This window comes from Ruditapes philippinarum, unplaced genomic scaffold, assembly GCF_026571515.1.
Source record: "Ruditapes philippinarum isolate M1 unplaced genomic scaffold, ASM2657151v2 ctg7309_1_1_1_1, whole genome shotgun sequence".
NCBI classification, from domain to species: Eukaryota; Metazoa; Mollusca; class Bivalvia; order Venerida; family Veneridae; genus Ruditapes; species Ruditapes philippinarum.
Window position 1 is genome coordinate 6,238 of NW_026858061.1, and position 22,348 is coordinate 28,585.

Consider the following 22,348-nt stretch of genomic DNA (forward strand, 5'->3'; position numbering starts at 1 on the left):
ATGATAGTACCAAAAAACCACTGAACATAACGACCTTTGCACCGAACGACACATTGACTTGACTGAAGAAGATATAATCAGCACACAAGAAATGATAGTACCATTTAACAGTTCTATTTCACGACTGAACAGAATGAATAATCACCAAACAGTATACAAATAATGTATAAATAACACTTGGGTTTGTGGGTAACAGTAAAAATATAATCCCGAGGAAAATACTGTTACCCGAGGTGTACTTTAGGTCTACTTGAGAAGTTTTCTTTTTCTTTTATTCTTTAAGCAAGTGATGATATCTACAAATCATAAACATACAATAAGCTAGGTTTTATTTAGAAAACAAAACACTAACCCATTTACACGGTTATGATCTGTGAAATCTGATCCTTCTGTTTAAGCATGGTTTTCGACAAAATAACGATGATATCCTATGTCTGTCCACCATACTGATTAATCCTTTGTTGCATGCTTAAATCGTCTGCATGTTCCAGTTTGACGCGTAATTATTTACATTGCAATTACTTCCGTTGAAAACGGATGTTCACTTTTTGACTATTCAACAAAAAGATATTTTATACGCGAAAAGCACACCAGGGTGCAAACAACTAAATTTTATGAGTGTCATTGTTACTCCAGAGCAGAAATTGATGTCCTATCGGGGTTTAACGTCGAAAATAAGAATGAATCGAGAAAAAATGGCGGCCATTTTATTTCATTTTATTTAGAAAATAGACCACGTGACCAGATTTTATACATAGGCACTTGGTTTCGGGATAAAATAACCCTTTAAGAGGTTTGTAGAATTCAAATATAATTGAATGTTACATTTTTTTTAACGAAGATGTCTCTTTTCTAAAACCGTCATTTTTCCGATATTACTAAAAACACATCTAAGTTAAAAAAATCGTTACATTCAAACAAATTTGAGTTCTACAAACCCTTAAAAGGCTTTTTATCCCGAAACCAAGTGCCTATGATTTTATACTGTTAAAAAATACTGTTACCTATGTAACAGTACAAAATTCTTAGTCACGTGGTACACTTGTATTTACAGTAAAAATAACTCCCAGAGACCTATGGGAAATTAGCATTACGAAAAAAGTGAGGGGCAATAATACAAAATTCTTAGTCACGTGGTACACTTGCATTAACAGTAAAAATAACTCCCAGAGGCCTATGGGAAATTAGCATTACGAAAAAAGTGAGGGGTAATAACATGTCATAACAACTGAAAATAATGAAAGTATCACCAAATAATACACTGCCTCAACCAAACAAAATGATAGTACCACTCAACTGTTCATTTTCATGGTTGAACATAATGAGAAGAGCACCAAACAGCATATTATTATAACCGAACATGATAACTGTAACACCCTACAACATATCTTTTTAACTCAACATAATTGTGTTACCACATGCCTGTTTGTTTAAGAACTGAACATAACGACTTATGCACCCGACAATACACTGACTTGGCTGAATAAAATACAGTCAGCACACAACATAACACTTCAATAACTGAGCACATTAGGATTTCCATCCAGCATATTGTATCTCGGACTAATAACCAGGTATATCATTCATTCTTAACATACGACAGTCCAGGCTTTCCATAGTTTTTTACCCAAAGGCTGAGATTTAAACCCAAAATACGTGTAGACTGGTTATCTAGACACTGGTTCAGACAGCATGTTAACTTGTTAAAGTATCATAATGAGTTGTGTGTGTACGGCACCGTGGTGTGAATATAATATGGTTATTTTGGTTTTGTTGCATGTCAATTTGTCCTGGTATGCATGTATAAGACAAATAAAATATAAAGATCTATTTATAGAATAACGTATTTAAGATATATGTATTTACATTGATTAATGCATGAGTGCGACTGTTTGAAAAGGTATGAATCATGATGGAAATCTACAGGTAAATATAAGGGGGTGACTTAGTGCGTCAAATATGGTATTTTGTTTGTTTGGTTTGGTTTTACGGCGCAACAGGAAAAATGATTTTGGCTAACCTTGGGTGTTACTTCTTAATGCAACACAATTGGTCAAAAACACCTCACCTTCTGGAGCTAAGAAGTGCATAGACTACAGTTATTCTAACTCATTTAGTCGCCTGTTACGATCACACAAGGTTAAACAGTGGATGCAATTATGATGCATCAGCCGGAAAAAGCCAACCGCTCACACAATGGGCTATCTAGATAGTAAGGTATAAAACTTTGCAAATATTTGTTTAAATATGTAAAATGACTCTAACACAAGAGCCGGTTGAACCGGGTGATGAATTAGAAAACCCAAGATATACGTGCTGTTTATAAGTGTCGCTTGGTAATCTCTGGCAAGATGAATTAGAAAACCCAACATATACGTGCTGTTTAAAAGTGTCGCTTGGTAATCTCTGGCAAGATGAATTAGAAAACCCAACATATACGTGCTGTTTATAAGTGTCGTTCGGTAATCCCTTCCTAGAAGAATTAGAAAACCCAAGATATACGTGCTGTTTACAAGCGTCGTTCGGTAATGCCTTGCTAGAAGAATTAGAAAACCCAAGATATACGTGCTGTTTATAAGTGTCGTTCGGTAATCCCTTACTAGAAGAATTAGAAAACCCAAGATATACGTGCTGTTTATAAGTGTCGTTTGGTAATCCCTTACTTGAAGAATTAGAAAACCCATGATATACGTGCTGTTTATAAGTGTCGTTTGGTAATCTCTGGCAAGATGAATTAGAAAACCCAAGATATACGTGCTGTTTACAAGTGTCGTTCGGTAATCTCTGGCAAGATGAATTAGAAAATCCAAGATATACGTGCTGTTTATAAGTGTCGTTTGGTAATCCCTTACTAGAAGAATTAGAAAACCCAAGATACACGTGCTGTTTACAAGTAGAAAACCCAAGATATACGTGCTGTTTATCAGTGTCGTTCGGTAATCTCTGGCAAGATGAATTAGAAAACCAAAGATATACGTGCTGTTTATAAGTGTCGTTTGGTAATCCCTTACTAGAAGAATTAGAAAACCCAAGATATACGTGCTGTTTATAAGTGTCGTTTGGTAATCCCTTACTAGAAGAATTAGAACCCCATGATATACGTGCTGTTTATAAGTGTCGTTTGGTAATCTCTGGCAAGATGAATTAGAAAACCCAAGATATACGTGCTGTTTACAAGTGTCGTTCGGTAATCTCTGGCAAGATGAATTAGAAAACCCAAGATATACGTGCTGTTTATAAGTGTCGTTTAGTAATCCCTTACTAGAAGAAATAGAACCCCATGATATACGTGCTGTTTATAAGTGTCGCTTGGTAATCTCTGGCAAGATGAATTAGAAAACCCAAGATATACGTCCTGTTTATAAGTGTCATTCGGTAATCTCTGGCAAGATGAATTAGAAAACCAAAGATATACGTCCTGTTTATAAGTGTCATTCGGTAATCTCTGGCAAGATGAATTAGAAAACCCAAGATATACGTGCTGTTTATAAGTGTCGTTTGGTAATCCCTTACTAGAAAAATTAGAAAACCCAAGATATACGTGCTGTTTATAAGTGTCGTTTCGTAATCTCTGACAAGATGAATTTGAAAACCCAAGATATACGTGCTGTTTATAAGTGTCGTTTGGTAATCCCTTACTAGAAGCATTTGAAAACCCAAGATATACGTGCTGTTTATAAGTATCGTTTGATAATCTCTGACAAGATGAATTAGAAAACCCAAGATATACGTGCTGTTTATAAGTGTCGTTTCGTAATCTCTGGTAAGATGAATTAGAAAACCCAAGATATACGTGATGTTATAAGTGTCGTTTGGTAATCCCTTACCAGAAGAATTAGAAAGCCCACGATATACCTGCACGATATACCTCCAAGTGTCTTTTGGAAACCGCTGGCAAGCGTGAGTTAGAAGAATTTCAGTTACAATCTTCAGTGATCACCTGATAATTCCTAGCAACGCTGACAATTTGTTAGTAGTGCCACGGGGTTATCTATGAAAACGAAAGAAGAAGTTAGTAGAATTTGACATTAAGATTGGATGCCAATTTAAACAATGTTTTTCAACGTTTGATTAATTCTGTTTTATGTTTATGGTACTGGGTTGTTCGTTGCTTATATCATCAAAATATAATAGCTATTCTTCCCATGTCAAATCGTTTTAAATTATTCGAACATGTACCTGTATGTGTACCTTAAACTAAATATTCGGACTTTCCCTAGATAAAAAAGACAATGTAAATATGTAAAACAACGTCAAACACTTACAGTCCAAACAAAACGTTTTTAATGAAAAGAAAAAAAAAACATGATAACTTTCTTATTTATAAATCATGTTCTTTCACGTGACACATTTAAACTACCTCTTAAAACCTGATTTTAGCTTTTATTATTGATACTTTATTTACATACGTCGTATAGCGTTGATCGGACTTGCTCATTGGCAGTCAGGCATGACTATTAAGGTGTGCAACTTTCTTTAAAGTAGTTCGAATACAGTCTTCTTTAGGGCGTGTGTTTTTAAAAGTGCTTAAGGAAAAGTTTCGTCGGAATTAAATGAGAAAAGTCTAACAATGGGGAAGGTAAGGAATTTTTATCTTCTTTTTCCCTTTTCCGCCGATAATTTGTAAGTAAAAATGTATAAATACATTTAACGAATATGTTTATTGCTGGCTATTTACAAATCACTAGGAAAAGAAGACCAAACAAACGAAATCATCGTTTGAAAACATTGATTTATTTTTTAAAATGTTTATGGTATGATAATAGTTAATTTTATTAAATTGTTTTGGACTAATGTTGTAAACTTAGATCTTTCTCAATGCCATATATTAAATAAATATAAATGAAATTTAACATGCTAGAATGAACTAGTTTTATATGTTTACAAAAGAAGAGCACACCAGCAATAAATTAAGTTTTACACACATTGTGATATAAATGGCCGCTTGTGTTACCTCCGGGGAAAACAATGTCAATGACATACACGTATATATACAAACAAGCGTCTGATGTCGCATAAATTACAAGTCACTGTCATATGTTATAAAGTTAATTAACCTGCTAACAACACCACAGAACAGAACAGACACTTTATTTCTGACTTGTACAATTATACATCGTCATACAAATATAAACAATTTTACTATTCATATAAACGTACACACACTTGACTAGGCAAGTAACACATTTTCTTCGTAACAAGCTTTATTTATTTATTTATTTATTTATTTATTTAAATATGTTAATATTAGAACATAGTCTCATTCAAGTTTTTTTTACAAATATACGTCTCAAAATGTAATTTTTTCGGGTTTTTTTTCTTCAAAATTTCAATGAATCATAGTGAATTGGCTAAAGAGTCTTCAGCGAACAGGTTTTATCGAAAGTCAACCAGAACCGTGACATATTTATGTCATGCTGTAATTCAATAAATTTGCGTGATCTGGACAAAAGCTATTTTAATAAAGGTAGTTAGATATATCTGGGACACTTCAGTCTATATTTTTGAACACAGAACGTTAGATTGATGAAATAATGCCCAAATGTTTATCAGTGGGTTCACATTTCATAAAATTCCCCGCCATTGCTGCTCTGATAATCACGTGACTAGCGAGAATTTAGGTTCGGATACCTTTGCATGACCCGTGACCCAAATGCTATTTTTAATTGAAAACATGGCTTTGCAATCATGTTTAACAGTGTATTTATTCAATAACAGACATTGTACCAAAAACATTTTGAATTTATATTGTTTTGAGTGATGTTTCATGAATTATTTCAGATTTCATTTGAAAGCAGACTCCATATTGGTACACATTCTCTACATATTTCCCTAACAAATAGTTGGGTACACAATGTCTTTGAAGTTTCATTTAAAAACAAAACATAAATTCATTCAAAATTGATCAGTTTATCAGATGGTATTTTTATTTGACCCAAATTTGATTAATAAGGGTGATTTTAATAGGTTTTTATGTACGGCACACGAACTGCCAAAATTCTGGTAGCCTTTGCAAATAGGGTTGACCATAACTTTACTGTCGCACAACGTCAAAATAAAAGCGACATATAAAGTTATTGAAGTTATGAATAGTGAATGAATTAAGGTGTCCACTCTTAAAAGAGCTTCGCCTGAACCATAACATTTAAAAAATCTATTGAAAATCGATATTTGGTACGATTAATATAAAGCGTTAAAACGCCTTACAATTTAATTCATTTTGCACAATAAAAGAATATTCTGGAAAAGGAATGATCGAATGATCTGCAATTTTGCATTCGAGTTATCGGCAATAAGTATAAACATTTTTTCAGTCCCGTCATGTCAAAAAACTTCAGTGGAGCGAGGACAGTAATACGTCAGATATGTTACAGGTTTTACATATAATATTCACGTGAAATTAACGCTTTACTGGTTAAATTATATTGTCAAGTTAATAAAAGGTAATTATTCTAATAGTAAATGTGTTCCTATGGAAACACTTAAATCGTTTAAGGTAGTGATTTGAATGAGGTAGATATTTGAATGAAGCGATAAAGTGAATGCCTTTAAGGTAAAATAAATGAAGTCATAAAACCCTTCAAGCTTATGAGCATAAAGTATAGGTTAAAAATTATAAGTACGTATTTACAAAGGCGCGACACAGCCGCGGGGCATATTTAATTTTGTAAATACGTACTAACAAATTTTAACCAGCTTAGTGTTTTAAATTAGTTTTATAAACAGTCGATTTACTAGACTGATTTACAGTTTGCTGATTTACCAATGTAAATGTGTTACGATTCATGTAAAATACTGCAATCCTATTGGACAAAAAATAATTTCAACCACTAAATAGGATTTAGCAATAAGCCACAGAATGTTAACAGTCATGAAGACGATGAAGTTGATGGAAGTATGAAGATAATTGATCCTATTCAAATAGGCTACGGACATCTGATCATTCAGGAGGCTAAGTAAAAAAACAATTGCTAAAACTTTAAAATTGTACATTCTTTAGCAAAATGAAATACATTATTTTTATTTCTTCGATAGAGAACAAGTTATTTGAGAGTAAAAGTAGTAATTTAAGTAAGATATAAGCCTCAATCTATCCAATAATTAAAATATTGAATTCACTTTGGCGCTAGGCGCCGCATAAATTCAATACGTACTACTTATAAATAAACATAACACTTTAATCTCATTTTACGTGTTTTTTTTGTGTTTTTTTTTTGTTTTTGTTTTTTTGTGTTTGTCTTTTGTGTGTTTTTTTTGTTGTTGTTTTGTTGTTGGTGGTGGCTTTTTGTTGTTGTTGTTGTTTTGTGGGGGTGTCATATTTATAGATAATAGTTGCAGCAGTTTATTTCATAGTTCGATGTACAGTGTATATTTACATATACATGTAAACCAGTACATTTTCTTCTAGATGCAATTATTTTCTTTCAACATATACACGTTTAATAGCTGTTAAATATAAGAATTTATATATTTATTATAAAGAACCGTCTGCTCCAGTGATTATTTTGTAAAGGTCTTTTTAACAAGATCCGATTTGTGCGGTGAAAATTCTATGCTAGAAACGATTCGCTATGTAAAATTATTGAATGTTTAATCTCTTCGGTAAAAACGTCCGTATTTACTTTTTAAACTAGAGAAATATCGTGAAAGCAATATAGTTTACGTTAAACTCCGTTTACCTCATAAGATCTCCCCCTGTAATGAGATTATGGAAAAGAAATCGCGAAATATTTCACATGAAAGAAAATCTTATTGAACAATTATTCAAACCATTTCATGAAAATAAGTTTCATGAATATAAATAGATAATAATATTATTCCACGACCCCATTACATTTGCGACGGCTCATTCATATTATGAGCATTTTGTTTTTTAACTGTGCTCCATGACCTATTCTTTGTGTTTGGCCAATAGGGAGGCTGGGACACATTTTACTTTATTTACTTTACGGTAGAGTAATCACACAAAATGTGTTTCGTCGTCGGATAAAATTTGGTTAAAGTTCCAGCATCGTCATTTAGGCTGTTTTAATGAGTGTAAATGTGATAGGCAGTTGGTACCAGATGGTAGTTGGTAATTCATTCCACTATCTTCTTAAACAGAGAATTAAGGAGATGACCAAGTTGACTACTAGACGGTAGTTGGTATTCGGATATTCATCATCATTAACTTCACCATCATCAATCATATCATCATCATCATTACCATTATCATCATTCATTATTATTATTATTATTATTATTATTGTTATTTATTATTATTATTATAATTATTAATTATTATTATTATTATTATTATTATTATTATTATTATTATTATTATTATTATTATTATGGAACTTTACAGGAGTTATCAGTACCATACCTAGTTGTGTAAGACTGTAAGTTGTGTATATCGTAGTCACGTTCCGCTTCGCTACAAAAAATGGCCGCCAGAGCTAAAAACTTAAAAAAAATCTTGTACGGCTTTCACAAGTCAAACTGTTAGTGGGATTTCAACATTACTTCACAGGAGTGATAAGTACAAACCCAAGTTCAGCACGTTTTTGTTCGCTGCATAAAATGGCGCCACAGCTATTTATAGAAAAATCTTGTCCGGCTTTCACTGGTTAAACTGCTGGCAGAATTTCAATGAAACTTCACAGGAGTGATCAGTATCATACCTAGTTATGCATATCACGGACATGATCTGCTTTATTGCACAAAATGTCCGGCTTTCACAGGCCAAACGTCTGGCGAGATTTTCGACAAAACTTTAAACTTATTATGGGGGTATATTGCTTTGCATTTGTCTGTCGGTCGGTCCGTAGACCAAATGGTTTCCGATCAATAACTAAAGAACGCTTAAGCCTAGGAACTTCAAATTTCAAGGGGTCAAAAGTCAAGGTCATATTGACCTTGTAGGTCAATAAAAATAAAATAAAATAAAAACGGTTTCCGATCAATAACCTATAGACTGTTGGCCCTTAAACACCGGAGGTGCATTGGTCTTGGCAAGTAGATGACCCCTATTGATTTTGGTCAACTGATCAAAGGCAAAGGTCATATTGACCTTGTAGGTAAAATGGTTTCGGATCAATAACTTGATAACCCATGGCCCTTGGCCCTCATATTGTATAGGTGCATTGGTCTTGGCCAATATATGACCCCTATTGATTCTGGGCTCAAGGGATCAAAGATCAAGGTCGTATTGACTTTGTAAGTATAAAAGTTGCCTTGCTTGATATTTTTCATAAAACTAAAATAGAAAAAATGATTTCCGGACAATTACTAGAGTTAGCAATGAGATATTATAGTCAAACGTGGTACATAGCAAGCTTTTATGAAGAGGCAGGTTGGGATTGCTTTTAGACCCCCCTCGGTCAAGGTCGAGGTCACTGTTACTTTAAATGGTAAAATGCTTTTCGGACAATAACTAGATGTAGGAGTGAGTTATTGTAATCAAACGTGGTAAATAGCAACCTTATATAGAATTGCATTTGGACCCCCCCCCCCCCCATAGGACAATGTTAAGGTCACTGTTCTTTAAAAAATCTGGACATTTACTAGAGTTATTATAAGTTATTATAGTTATTATAGTAAGTTATTATAATCAAACTGGGTTTAAAGAAATCTTATGCGGAGCCTCCGGTTAGAATTCTCGGTTTGGGTTGCATTTGAACCCCTTGGGTCAAGGCCACTGTTTCTAAATATAGAAATATTCTTCCCAGACGTTAACAAGAATTAGGATTGAGATATTATATTCAACCTTGGTATATAGCAAGCTATGTAAAAACCTAGATTTGGATTGCTTTTGGACCCCCTGTGTCAAGGTCAAGGTCACTGTTACTAAAAATAGAAAAATAGTTTCCGTACAATAACTAGAGTTAGGTATGAAATATTGTAATAAAACTTGGTATATAGCAAGCTACTATGAAGATCTCGGTTGAAATTGCTTTTTGAGTTTAAGGTCAAGGTCAAAAATAAAATATAAAATTGAACGAATTTTTATCTGACTTTCCATTCAATAGGCTTTGCCTACTTTCATATTTCCTTTCAGCTAACAAATAACACAAGCAAAATTATTGTTTCTACTCAAAATGTTTAATAATAATAATAATAATAATAATAATAATAATAATAATAATATTTATATTTATTTTGAGAAGTTGACATATTAAGAGTACATAATAAACATACAACTTATATAAACAGAAACAACAATAAACAGCAATATAATTACGACAAACACTCTTACAAAAATACATAGCATTTTTGTGGATTATAAAAAAAAACTTATGGAAATTAGTATCTTAACTTCGTATGCACATGCAATCATCAATCAATGTTAACAAACAAACAAAACACTATAGAGAGCTATATAAAATTCTGTTAAAAAATCAGTTTAAAGTTTTTAGCGCTTTAAAGTGTATTTTTTATCAAATAATCCTTTAGTTTACCCTTAAAAGATGACAATTTACTTTGTAGTTTTATGTCAGTTGGAAATGTATTCCATCAATGTGCCGCTTTGTATGTAAATGTTTGTTACATATAATTTGTCCGTGACCTGAAGTGAATAAGATCATTATTCGCTGAAGAGCGAAGATTATATCTATTTGAAATATGTATAAAATTGTTACCCAATCCCACTGATTATGAATACTTGTTTGACCATTTTCCTACTTAGAGGGCCTTATTAAAATAGCCCTAAAACTTACCAAAAAGAGGGACTGTTTTAAAAGTTTGTCTAATTTCTTTTAAAGAATGTTGGTTGATCTTGTCAAATATAAAATACTTTTACTGTAAGATCAGGTACCATATTTGATATTATATTTGGCATAATCTAGTCAATAAACATAACAGCGCATATACAAGTAGTCCCTAACCTATAGTGACAAAATCACGTGAGTGTTAGAATGTAACGTAATGATAAACGCCGGTATAAGTCAATCATCCGTTCTCATTTTGTGTCGCACTAGCTAAAAAAATATTTAACCTAGAGTCATGAACCTTTTACAGGAATGTTGCTCAGCATCACCTGTGGTTTCGCTTGTGGATTTATTCTGTTTTGTCAGAGTTATTGTCCTTGACTTAGTAAAAATTTGCAATTTTCAACTTGTGTTGCAGGTAACTCAAAAAGTATTTGACCTAGGGTCATGAAACTTTACAGGAATGTTGATCAGCATGTGTAGTTGTGCACCTGCGTATTTTTTGTGTGGATTTATTTGATATTTGTAGAGTTATTGCTCTTGACTTAGTAAAAATTTGCAATTTTCAACTTGTGTCGCAAGTATCCCAAAAAGTATTTGACCTAGTCATGAAACTTTACAGGAATGTTGCTCAGCAAGTGAAGTTGTGCTCCTAGGGTTTAGCTTCTAGATTTATTGTGTTTTATTAGAGTTATTGCCCTTTACTTAGTAAAAAAAAATGCAATTTTCCACTTGTGTCGCAGGTAGCTCAAAAAGTATTTGACCTGGGGTCATGAAACTTTACAGGAATATTGCTCAGCATGTGAAGTTGTGCACCATGAGTTTTGCTTGTTAATTTATTCTGTTTTGTCAGATTTATTGCCCTTGACTTAGTAAATATTTGCCATTTTCAACTTGTGTCGTAGAATCAACCAATTTTACCGGAATAATGATCAACATTACTGTGAAGCTATGCACCTAGGGTTTGCATGTGGATTTTTGTGCCCCCACTTTAGTGGCGGGCATTTAGATTTACCCTTGTCCGTCCCTCCGTCCGTCCGTTCTCTTTTGTGTCGCACGTAACTCAAAAAGTATTTGACCTAGAGTCATGAAACTTTACAGGAATGTTGATCAGCATGTGTAGTTGTGCACCTGGGTATTTTCGTCTGGATTTATTTAGTATTTTTAGAGTTATTGCCCTTGACTTAGTAAAATTTTGCAATTTTCAACTTGTGTCGCATGTAACTCAAAAAGTATTTGACCTAGAGTCATGAAACTTAACAGGAATGTTGATCAGCATATGTAGTTGTGCACCTGGGTATTTTCGTGTGGATTTATTTAGTATTTTTAGAGTTATTGCCCTTGACTTAGTAAAATTTTGCAATTTTCAACTTGTGTCGCATGTAACTCAAAAAGTATTTGACCTAGGGTCATGAAACTTTACAGGAATGTTGATCAGCATGTGTATTTGTGCACCTGTGTATTTTCGTGTGAATTTATTTAGTATTTTTAAAGTTATTGCCCTTGACGTAGTAAAATTTTGCAATTTTCAACTCGTGTCGCATGTAACTCAAAAAGTATTTGACCAGAGTCATGAAACTTAACAGGAATGTTGATCAGCATGTGTTGTTTTGCACCTAGATCTTTTCGTCTGGATTTTTAAAAATATTTTTAGAGTTATTGCCCTTGACTTAGTAAAATTTTGCAATTTTCAACTTGTGTCGCATGTAACTCAAAAAAGATTTAACATAGAGTCATGAAACTTTACAGGAATGTTGATCAGCATGACTTGTGTAGTTGTGCACCTGGGTATTTTCGTCTGGATTTATTTAGTATTTTTAGAGTTATTGCCCTTGACTTAGAAAATTTTTGCAATTTTCAACTTGTGTCGCATGTAACTCAAAAAGGATTTGACGTAGAGTCATTAAACCTTTCGGGAAGGTTGCTCAGCATGTGTAGTTGTGCACCTGGGGTTTCGCTTGTGGATTTATCCAGTATTTGTTATTACCCTTGACTTAGTAATGTTATTATGTTGTTATTTGTTCCTTGTGTGCTTGAGCTAGAATCAACCAACTTTACAGGAATAATGATCAACATCACTAAATAACAGGAATAATGATTCACATCACTTTGAAGCTATGCACCTGGGACTTTGCATGTGGATTTTTTTCAGTTGTGTTAGAGTTATTGCCCTTGACTTACAGTAGTATAAATTTGCAATTTTCAACTTGTTCATGCATAGCTCTAAAAGTATTTCATAAGATTGACAAAACAGTGGAGTGTGGGGGCACCCGTGCCCTATGGATACATTTCTAGTTTATATTCCTAGCTGCTTGAACACAATTGATTTCAGGGCCCTTTATAAATCTACAAGCTATTAGTTTAAACATATTTACCGGGTCTTTATGCTCGATTGCGAAACACGTTTTTTCAACTTAAATTAATCACTTAAGAATCCGCTTCCTGGAACAAACCAGTACAGGTATCAAATGAGGAAACGTAGTCGTGACCCGAGTTGGGCACGAACCCACAATCCTGGGATTGAGAGGCATTAGATCACCACTACCCCTCATCATTGTATAATCTATACTTTGTGATTCATCAGGAAAAAAATCATCTTGCTAGAGCTTTGATTAATGGCACATATTTTGCAACTATGCAAAAAAACAAACGTAGAATGCATGTTAAAGTCTGTCAAACAGTTTTTGAAACAACTTCAATGTGTTCAATTGTCATTTCGAAAATGATCATGATGGTTTTAGGCATAACATAACGTTTAAGGCGCAAGTTATAAATGTAGACTGAACAAAACGCCATTCATACTATCTCTTCTCGTACGCACAACTGTAAAATCATACATCTGGTTTGCAACGTGAAAAAAATGATTTATGAAAATGTTCAAAAATCGTTTTTTTGTTGTTTTTTTGTTGTTGTTTTTTTTACGAATTAATATTACGTAATTACGCAATAATATTTCGTAAAAACGAATTATTATTTCGTAAAGACGAATTAATATTTCGTAATAACGAAATACTATTTCGTTAAAGCGAATTAATTTTCGTAAAAAAAATTTAATATTTCGTAAAAACGAATTAATATTTCGTAAAAACGAATTAATATTTCGTAAAAGCGAATTAATATTTCGTAAAATCGAATAAAGTATCGGGGGGGGGGGAGTGTGGAAAATGTCATTTTAGGGGCTCCGTACTTTCCTTGTTTATGACGATCAACATAATTTTCTTAAACCATATAATAGGTGTGCTTTGACATTTTTGTTAAGTTATGCGTAAGTTCACAAAATGATTGTTTATCACAGTTATGTCAATCTATATAAATATTTAAACGTGTATAAACTTTTTATGCAGATTTTTTACACAAACACCAATAGAATAAATTACACACCAGTGAAAATTGGGCAGCTTATAGAATATACCCAGTGCTAAATTGTGAATGTCATTTTTCACGTGATTAACCTTACATAAAAAAAACCCATAAAAATGTTGATTGTATCGCATGTCGTATATTCAAGTTCTGTTTACTTCATGCCTGAAAGGAGCTACATTGAACATAATATTTTGATACCCTAGTTTTTGTTGTAAAGATCCGTTTAAAACACATATATAACGACATATACATTAAACAAAGTGATATTCGCCCGGTTGTAATTTTTCTTTAACTGGCCTGCTTTTTCCTTATCCTTTATGATTGAAGTCATAACGACGGGGAAATATTTGCCACACATACATGTAACATCATGTGAAAGACCTGCTAACGGATTTAATACGCCTGTATATTTTATAATATATGGTTTAATTCTTTTACATTAAACGCCGTTAAAACTTTGCTTAACTTATTTGAATTTGTAAACGTTCAATAAAAGAGAGAATTTGTGTGTTCATAGAAATTATGTGGTATGTGGTATTACATTTAAACTATCAAATGTCAAATTTCAGGTTTGAAGTCTATACATTATTACTTAAAAATAAAACACAGGTTCTCACATCGAAAACTAAACTGGTATTTAATGAAATGATATACAAAAAAATGTTACTGTCAGTAAAACTTAAGCATAAAATTGCCTAACATTTTGGTTGCTACTGTTAAGCCACCAGCAAAAAATGAATCAGATGATATTCCTATTTCTTCAATTACTTTTGACTGCCCAATCCTTCGACCAAAGAAGAAAAAAATAAGTTAACATTCAAAACACAAGAACCCATTAAAAACGCAGATGTCGCCAGTTTGTACCTGAAATGGCGTACTCATAAGCCGTAAACTTGTACCTGACCTAGCGCACACAGATGTCGCAAGTTTGTACCTGAAATGGCGTACTCAAAAGCCGTAAACATGTACCTGACCTAGCGCACATAGATGTCGCAAGTATGTACCTGAAATGGCGTACTCAAAAGCCGTAAATTTGTACCTGACCTAGCGCACACAGATGTCGCAAGTTTGTACCCGAAATGGCGTACTCATAAGCCGTAAACTTGTACCTGACCTAGCGCACATAAGTGTCGCAAGTTTGTACCTGAAATGGCGTACTCAAAAGCCGTAAACTTTTACCTGACCTAGCGCACACAGATGTCGCAAGTTTGTACCTGAAATGGCGTACTCATAAGCCGTAAACGTGTACCTGACCTAGCGCACACAGATGTCGCCAGTTTGTATGTAACATAGCATACTCAGCAGAGGTTAACTTGTACCTGACCTAGCGAACATAGAGACCGCCAGCCTGTACCTAGCATAGCACATGCAGATGTCGTCATCGTGTACCTGGCATAGCGCACACAGTGGTCGCCAGCATAGCTTGAGATAGCTTACACATAGATCGCCAGATTGTACATTGAATAATGCACACTGAGGTTGCTAGATTGTATCTAGCATGCAGAAATTACCAAATTTGAACCTAGCATAGCGTATGCTGTTGTCGCCAGCAAGTTTTGACAGTACGCACCCAGAGGTCCAAACATGTACCTTTGCAAAGTGTGCACAGAAAGTGCAGCTTGTACTTCGCTTAGTGTACGAATATCTCAACAGCTAGTTCTGCTGCATCGCACGCAGGGACCGCCTCATAGTGCCTGACAAAGCCTACGCAGAGGTTTTTAACTTTAACCTGGCATAACTCGTGCAAAAATCAGCTTGTACCAGATATAGTGTACGCGGTGGTCACCACCTTATATTTACATAATGCAGGCAGTTTGAATGAAGAAATCGCCAGCATTGTGTCAAAACACACGTAAAAAAACCCCACCTTTTTCTAATTCATGCAAAGCTTTCTTTTTATTTTAAAAAATTGCCAAACCTTTAAAACATGAAACCTTGGTGTACTGTACTAATTTTTAGTATTTTTTAATTATGCCTTTAAAGCTTATAGTATGCGCAAACCCTTATACGATTGCATAATGTCATAAAACCATTATTTACTTTAAAGTTAACATTACATTTTACAACTTTAATGATTTAACATACTTTTTACAAACAATATTTACAACATATATTCATGTCATATCTTATTGTTTAGTAACCAGTCAACTGTAATACAATGCAATCATCTTTCATTTAAAACACAACAGTCTTTTGTTCCCTTTCACACCTTCACATCTCTGTTCAATGGATACAAAAGTAAACAAGAAAAGCATTGATGCAAATGTTAGAAGGTCTACATTTCGTGTCTGTCCCAGAACATTTAAACCGCTGCAATGTTTTAAGATAACTTAGCAGAAATGATCACCATTATGACACCATTGCAGAGCACAATAATCATGTCACAACCCTGAAGGTCAGGGTCACACTCAAAGGTCCAATGTAAAAAAACATCTATTTTTCATGTCCGCTGTATAACTTATTGACAATTCAAAGGTTTTAAAATTACTTGGCACAAATGATCACAATCTGCAGAGTTCAGCATCTAGGTTGCTACAACCAAGGTCAAGGTTATATGTTTTCCATATTTTTTTTTACTTTATGGAAGATTTTAAATAACATGGCACAATTAACCACCATCATGAGACTATGTGCCTATAATATGCATGCCATAACATCAAGGTCGTGGCTGGTAAAAGGTCAAGAATTACACATTCATGTTCACTGCGGAAGGGGATTTAGCTGTCCTTCAGACTGCCTTGTTGTATTTGTATATGTATTGTATTGTATTGTATGGAAACGTTAATTAAGCACCTAAAAATTGATACTTAACTGTGTTATTGTATGTAGTATTGGCCATTTTATCATTGATCTTTCCAGGGATTCTTTAGAACATCATTAATTGCCGTTTTTATTCGTAATTTCTTCTAAAGATTTGAAGTTATTTAAAGGATATACATCTTCAAATAACAAGAATTGTCTTTAGAACATCATTAATTTCCGTTTTTATTGCTTTTATCATTTCTACAACATTAAAATTTTAGTCTGCTGAACCGCTAGGCCGTCAACTTCACGCCGCTGGGCCGTTAGGACGCAATTTTCATACCGCTGGACCGCTAGGTCGCCAACTTCAGGCCGCAAGGCCGCCAACATCATGCCGCTAGGCCGCAACTTCACACATCTATAGTTTTCTATAAAAATTGCTCAAATTGTTGCTGAACAAGATGGCCGCCAAAGCTAGAAATAAACGTTGTTAAACCAACTTAAAAATATCAAAATATCCTGTTTAAGATTACGTTTTTTTTTTAAGTCAATGAGATGTGAAAATGATACTATTACAATAATTCGCTACTTATAATGGATAAAAATGGTTGAGTCAATATAACATATATAAATGGTATTAATATTTTCATAGGATGATTTTTATCAATGAAATTTTTATTAAACTTGTATTTTGTTAAATAATTCTATGTTATTTTTGTGTGTGCATCATAATAGTATTTCTTTAAAACCGAGCAAAGAGAACTGCTAGTCTTTGTCACTAAAATATTTAATAATGAGTAATTTCACTAATATCAAGTGAAGATCAAAATTTGAATATTGTGAATGATAAAATCAGGGTAAAATAAAATACATGTATAGGATTATAAAAATATCACTGAATAAATTATTTCGCTATTGATAGAAGTAAGAATATATAAATTGATACATACGTTAAATCAATTAAAAATGTCTGATTTACACTTACTTATTATGTTTGTCAGATTGGGATGGTGCATAGGTTGGTACTTAGGATATGGCCTTCACTATAGTGGAGTATAGACGTTGTGGCGCCGTTAAATGTCGCAACGCCACTAATTGGCGCTAAATGTCGCACCATAGCCGAATGTCACAAATTGTCTGCCGTTTAAATGTGAATGGCTTTCGTTAAATTCGAAAAATTTTTTCCTTTCGCTAAAAGTCACAACATACCGTGAAATGTTTTTTGGAACGAAAATTTTTTGGAAAAAATTTAAAAATTGTTTTTTAACCCCTTGTGTTTTTTAAGCCTAAGAAAAATTAAAACCCTTTTTTAAATTTTAAAAAAAAACATATTTAAATTTTTCTTTTACCAAATCGAACTTAAATAAATTCTGTATAAACTACATGAGCTACATGATAGCTGCATATAATACTCGTCTTTAAGTATGTTTCTGTTCAAGTATGGCAATAGTGAATACTAGTACTTATCTATTTGCATGACACTGCTAATTTGGAATTGTAATGTAAATATAGTTCTTCAATTTGATATGAATATTGACTAGATTATTTTAAACAGAAGTGACATAATTTCGATGATCTCAAGGCACAATGAAACAACTTTAATACAATTTGACATACAGATTGAAAATAGTTCTGCCACTTTGTTTTAGAAGTAAACAAAGCTACACACGTGGCTAAACTCAATTGGAATTATGTTTAATCTTTCGAAAGAAATATTATTCTTTGGAGAACTTAAAATTAATCTGCATAGTAACATAATTAATTTCATTTTCATTCTATTGAAATATTACATTTTTAAGACAAAATATCAAAAATATACACCAAGTTTTGAAATATTTAGAAAAATGTTATATAGAAGAACAAATTGCTGTATCTAAAGATAAATTGGAAGCGCATAAGACAAAATGGAATATCCTCTGTAATATAGGAATTGTCGATTGAATCAATTGTAAAACAATGCAAAAACTATATCTATAAAGAAAACTAATAAGATTTGTATAAATCACTATATAAAAAGGGACAAAAAAATTTTGTGCATGAGAGAGCGTGTGTGAGTGCCTGTGTATGTATGTGTATATGCGTGTGTGCGTGTGTGCATATGTGTGCGTATGTGTATTTGTATTTGTGTATGTATCTGTGTGAGATTGTTTTGTGTGTATGTTTTACATTACTGTTAGAATTGAATAATTATTATAACGGAATATATTATGTTGGATACATGTAACAACAGTATGATAACTGGAATGTTTTGTAATTCATATATGAAAGAACATAATAAATGAAAAAAAATATTCAAATAATGATTTCTGAGGAAGTTAGATGCTTGTAACCCAAAGAAATTCGTGATAAATGTAAAATGATGCGTCATAAAAGTAGCAAAATGTAAACAATGTAGTATTTTGACTTCAATACAAAATTCTAAATCACTTCAACTGTACAAACTGCAAAAAAGCAGCAGATGAAAAATGCTTCAGATAATTAGCCAATGAGTAACTTTTTGGAGCTAAAAAGGTATACCAAAAATAAAAAGCTTTTGAGGAATACAAATAAAAGCATTTCTCAGGCATAATGGGCCTTTCAGTGATTTTATGTAGACTATAAAGGGAATACTACTTAGCGGTATATGACCTGGAATCGCGTCGACGAACGAGATGCGAAGCGAGACGCGAGATTTCGCGAGACGCGAGATTCCGGCGAGATGCGAAACGAGTCACAATATTACATGTATATCATTCAATATCAACCGCTTTTGGTGTTCCGTTTGGACATAGGTTACATTTTTGTCTCCCTGAACAGCTATGAACAATGGTACAAAGGTGAAATTGAGATGGTACGATGGTACGATGATTAAAACACGATGGCACGATGGTGAAATCACGATGATGCGATGACACGATAGAGAAAATAATATCGCGTTCATCATCATGCCATCACAGTTTCATCATATCGTACCATCGTATTTTCATCATCGTAACATCGTCTTTCATCATCGAGCCTTCGTTGTTTCACCATCGTAAAATCGTTGTTCACCATCGTACAATCGTTGTTTCACGTTCGTACCATTGTCGCACCATCGCGTTATCATCAACGTACCGTCGTGCCATCGCGCTGTCACCATTGTATATTCGAAGTATCGTTTCTGAATACGGGCCATAGTCGTTGTCATAGACGTGGTTGTTGTCGTCGGTGTATACGTATGCGTAGTCGTAGCCTGGAAGAAAAAGTCTGGACGATCACTTGTTTGGTCATCTTACAAGAATGCGCTATACATGGTGATTTGCAGCATCTTGACTTATACCGGTAAAACAGCCAACGTGTAGGCTATCATAAATGGTAACTCATACCAGCAATTGACAATGCAAAGAGTAAACGTATAAATGGAAGAAAAATGGTTTTATATAAATGGAAGAAAACGGTTTTATATAACGAGTACTGACAGTCCAAGCAATTATTTGTCATTTACTTAACTTAGTTAAAATGTACATAAAGTGCGCTTTGTATTTAAAGTTCTCATAGACGTATAGGTTTTTATAACTGTTTGATAATATATTTAAAGAATGTAAATACCGCTTTTTGAGAATACTTAGTTACACATCTTTCGCATTCAACAGATTAAGTATATTAAGACAACACTGTCGTGAATATGGTGATAAATGAGCAATGGAATAAAAAATATAAATGCAAATGAGCCAAAATTGTTAAAAATGTGGCGAATGGAATTCAGATTTTTAAACAGAATTAAATTGATAATACTACATGTATTCGATCTGTTCAACGACAGTTAAAAAGCAAATGCATTCAAGTTTGCATAATCGTCATAAGTTCAATTTTAAATTGTGCAAACATTATAAAGGAGAAAATGAAACATTACCTGGCACGCTATAAAAATATATTCTGAAAATACATAAATGCAGCAATTAGAGATTTGAACTCATAACCGGAGATATCTAACCACTGCGATACTCGGATTTACGTGTCCGTATCCATTTTTACTCTTCTATATTTGCTAAACGTAATAATTGAAGAACTTGCACAACCCGTTATACCATAATGGTACGACCGATTAATGTATTCGACTTATAATTGTAGAGTTAAGAGAGACATAAAATAGGGAAAAAAAGTAATTTTTTTTTACCCCCTTAATAATTTGACTGAAAACTTTTATTTCACTGTAAATACGTATTTTAATACTCTATTTAAAATGTGCACCTTTTTTTATAAAAACTTCAAGTTTTAACTTGAAAAAGATGTCGGGGTTTTACAAATTTTGGGATATGTTTTTCCCCATCTGTTTCATAACGGGCAAAAAAGGTTTAATTTTGTCACCTTAATGGCTATTTTATTAAGATGGTTGAACTTTAAACCTGGTCAAGTCGAACTTTTAACCTGGTCATGCATAATACATACCAGGTAGTTTATGAACGATAAAGCAGTACAATAGTCTAAATTGCAGCTAGATGATGTCAATCTATGGGTACAATATAACACAAGATGGGTAATCCGGACAATTCCTGTCTCAGACAATTCCTGATCCTCTTAAATATTTTTGACACCCAGGACAATTCTTCTACGGTGTTATTTAACATTCTTTCTTAAATAAACAGGTCATTAATAATGGATTTACACATTAAACCAAACTGCACCAATATTTACCGTTTTCTTTAATTTAAAACGGTTATCAATACATACATATGTGGCAGTGATATAATTTAAAACGGTTATAAATACATACATATGTGGCAGTGATATAATTCAAAACGGTTATCAATGCATACATATGTGGCAGTTATATAATTTAAAACGGTTATCAAGGCATACATATATGGCAGTGATATAATTTAAAACGGTTATCAATGCATACATATGTGGCAGTGATATAATTTAACATGGTTATCAATACATACCTTTGTGGCAGTTATATAATTTAAAACGGTTATCAATGCATACATGATGTGATATAATCTAAGATGGTTATCAATACATACATATGTGGCAGTAATATAATTCAACATGGTTATCAATGCATACATATGTGGCAGTGATATAATTTAAAACGGATATCAATGCATACATATGTGGCAGTGATATAATTTAAAACGGTTATCAATGCATACATATGTGGCAGTGATATAATTCAAAACGGTTATCAATACATACATATGTGGCAGTGATATAATTAAAAACGGTTATCAATACATACATATGTGGCAGTGATATAATTTAAAACGGTTATCAATACATACATATGTGGCAGTGATATAATTTAAAACGGATATCAATGCATACATATGTGGCAGTGATATAATTTAAAACGGTTATCAATGCATACATATGTGGCAGTGATATAATTCAAAACGGTTATCAATACATACATATGTGGCAGTGATATAATTCAAAACGGTTATCAATACATACATATGTGGCAGTGATATAATTTAAAACGGATATCAATACATACATATGTGACAGTGATATAATTTAAAACGTTTACCAATACATACACATGTGGCAGTGATATAATCTAAAACGGTTATCAATACATACATATGTGGCAG

General features: G+C 33.1%; 1 protein-coding gene across 2 annotated transcripts in view; it reads left to right on the forward strand.

The window, feature by feature from the left end:
• The first annotated feature begins 4,406 nt into the window (after nucleotides 1-4,406).
• LOC132751955 (sodium- and chloride-dependent glycine transporter 1-like) overlaps nucleotides 4,407-22,348 on the forward strand; it is a 74,302-nt gene continuing 56,360 nt past the window's right edge. The window contains exon 1 of one of the 2 annotated variants that reach the window (XM_060742176.1): nucleotides 4,407-4,579. In XM_060742176.1, coding sequence (XP_060598159.1) covers nucleotides 4,571-4,579 — 9 coding nt within the window. In that variant the 5' untranslated portion in view covers nucleotides 4,407-4,570. The remainder of the gene's footprint in view (nucleotides 4,580-22,348) is intronic. The other variant, XM_060742175.1, reaches the window with a different exon arrangement.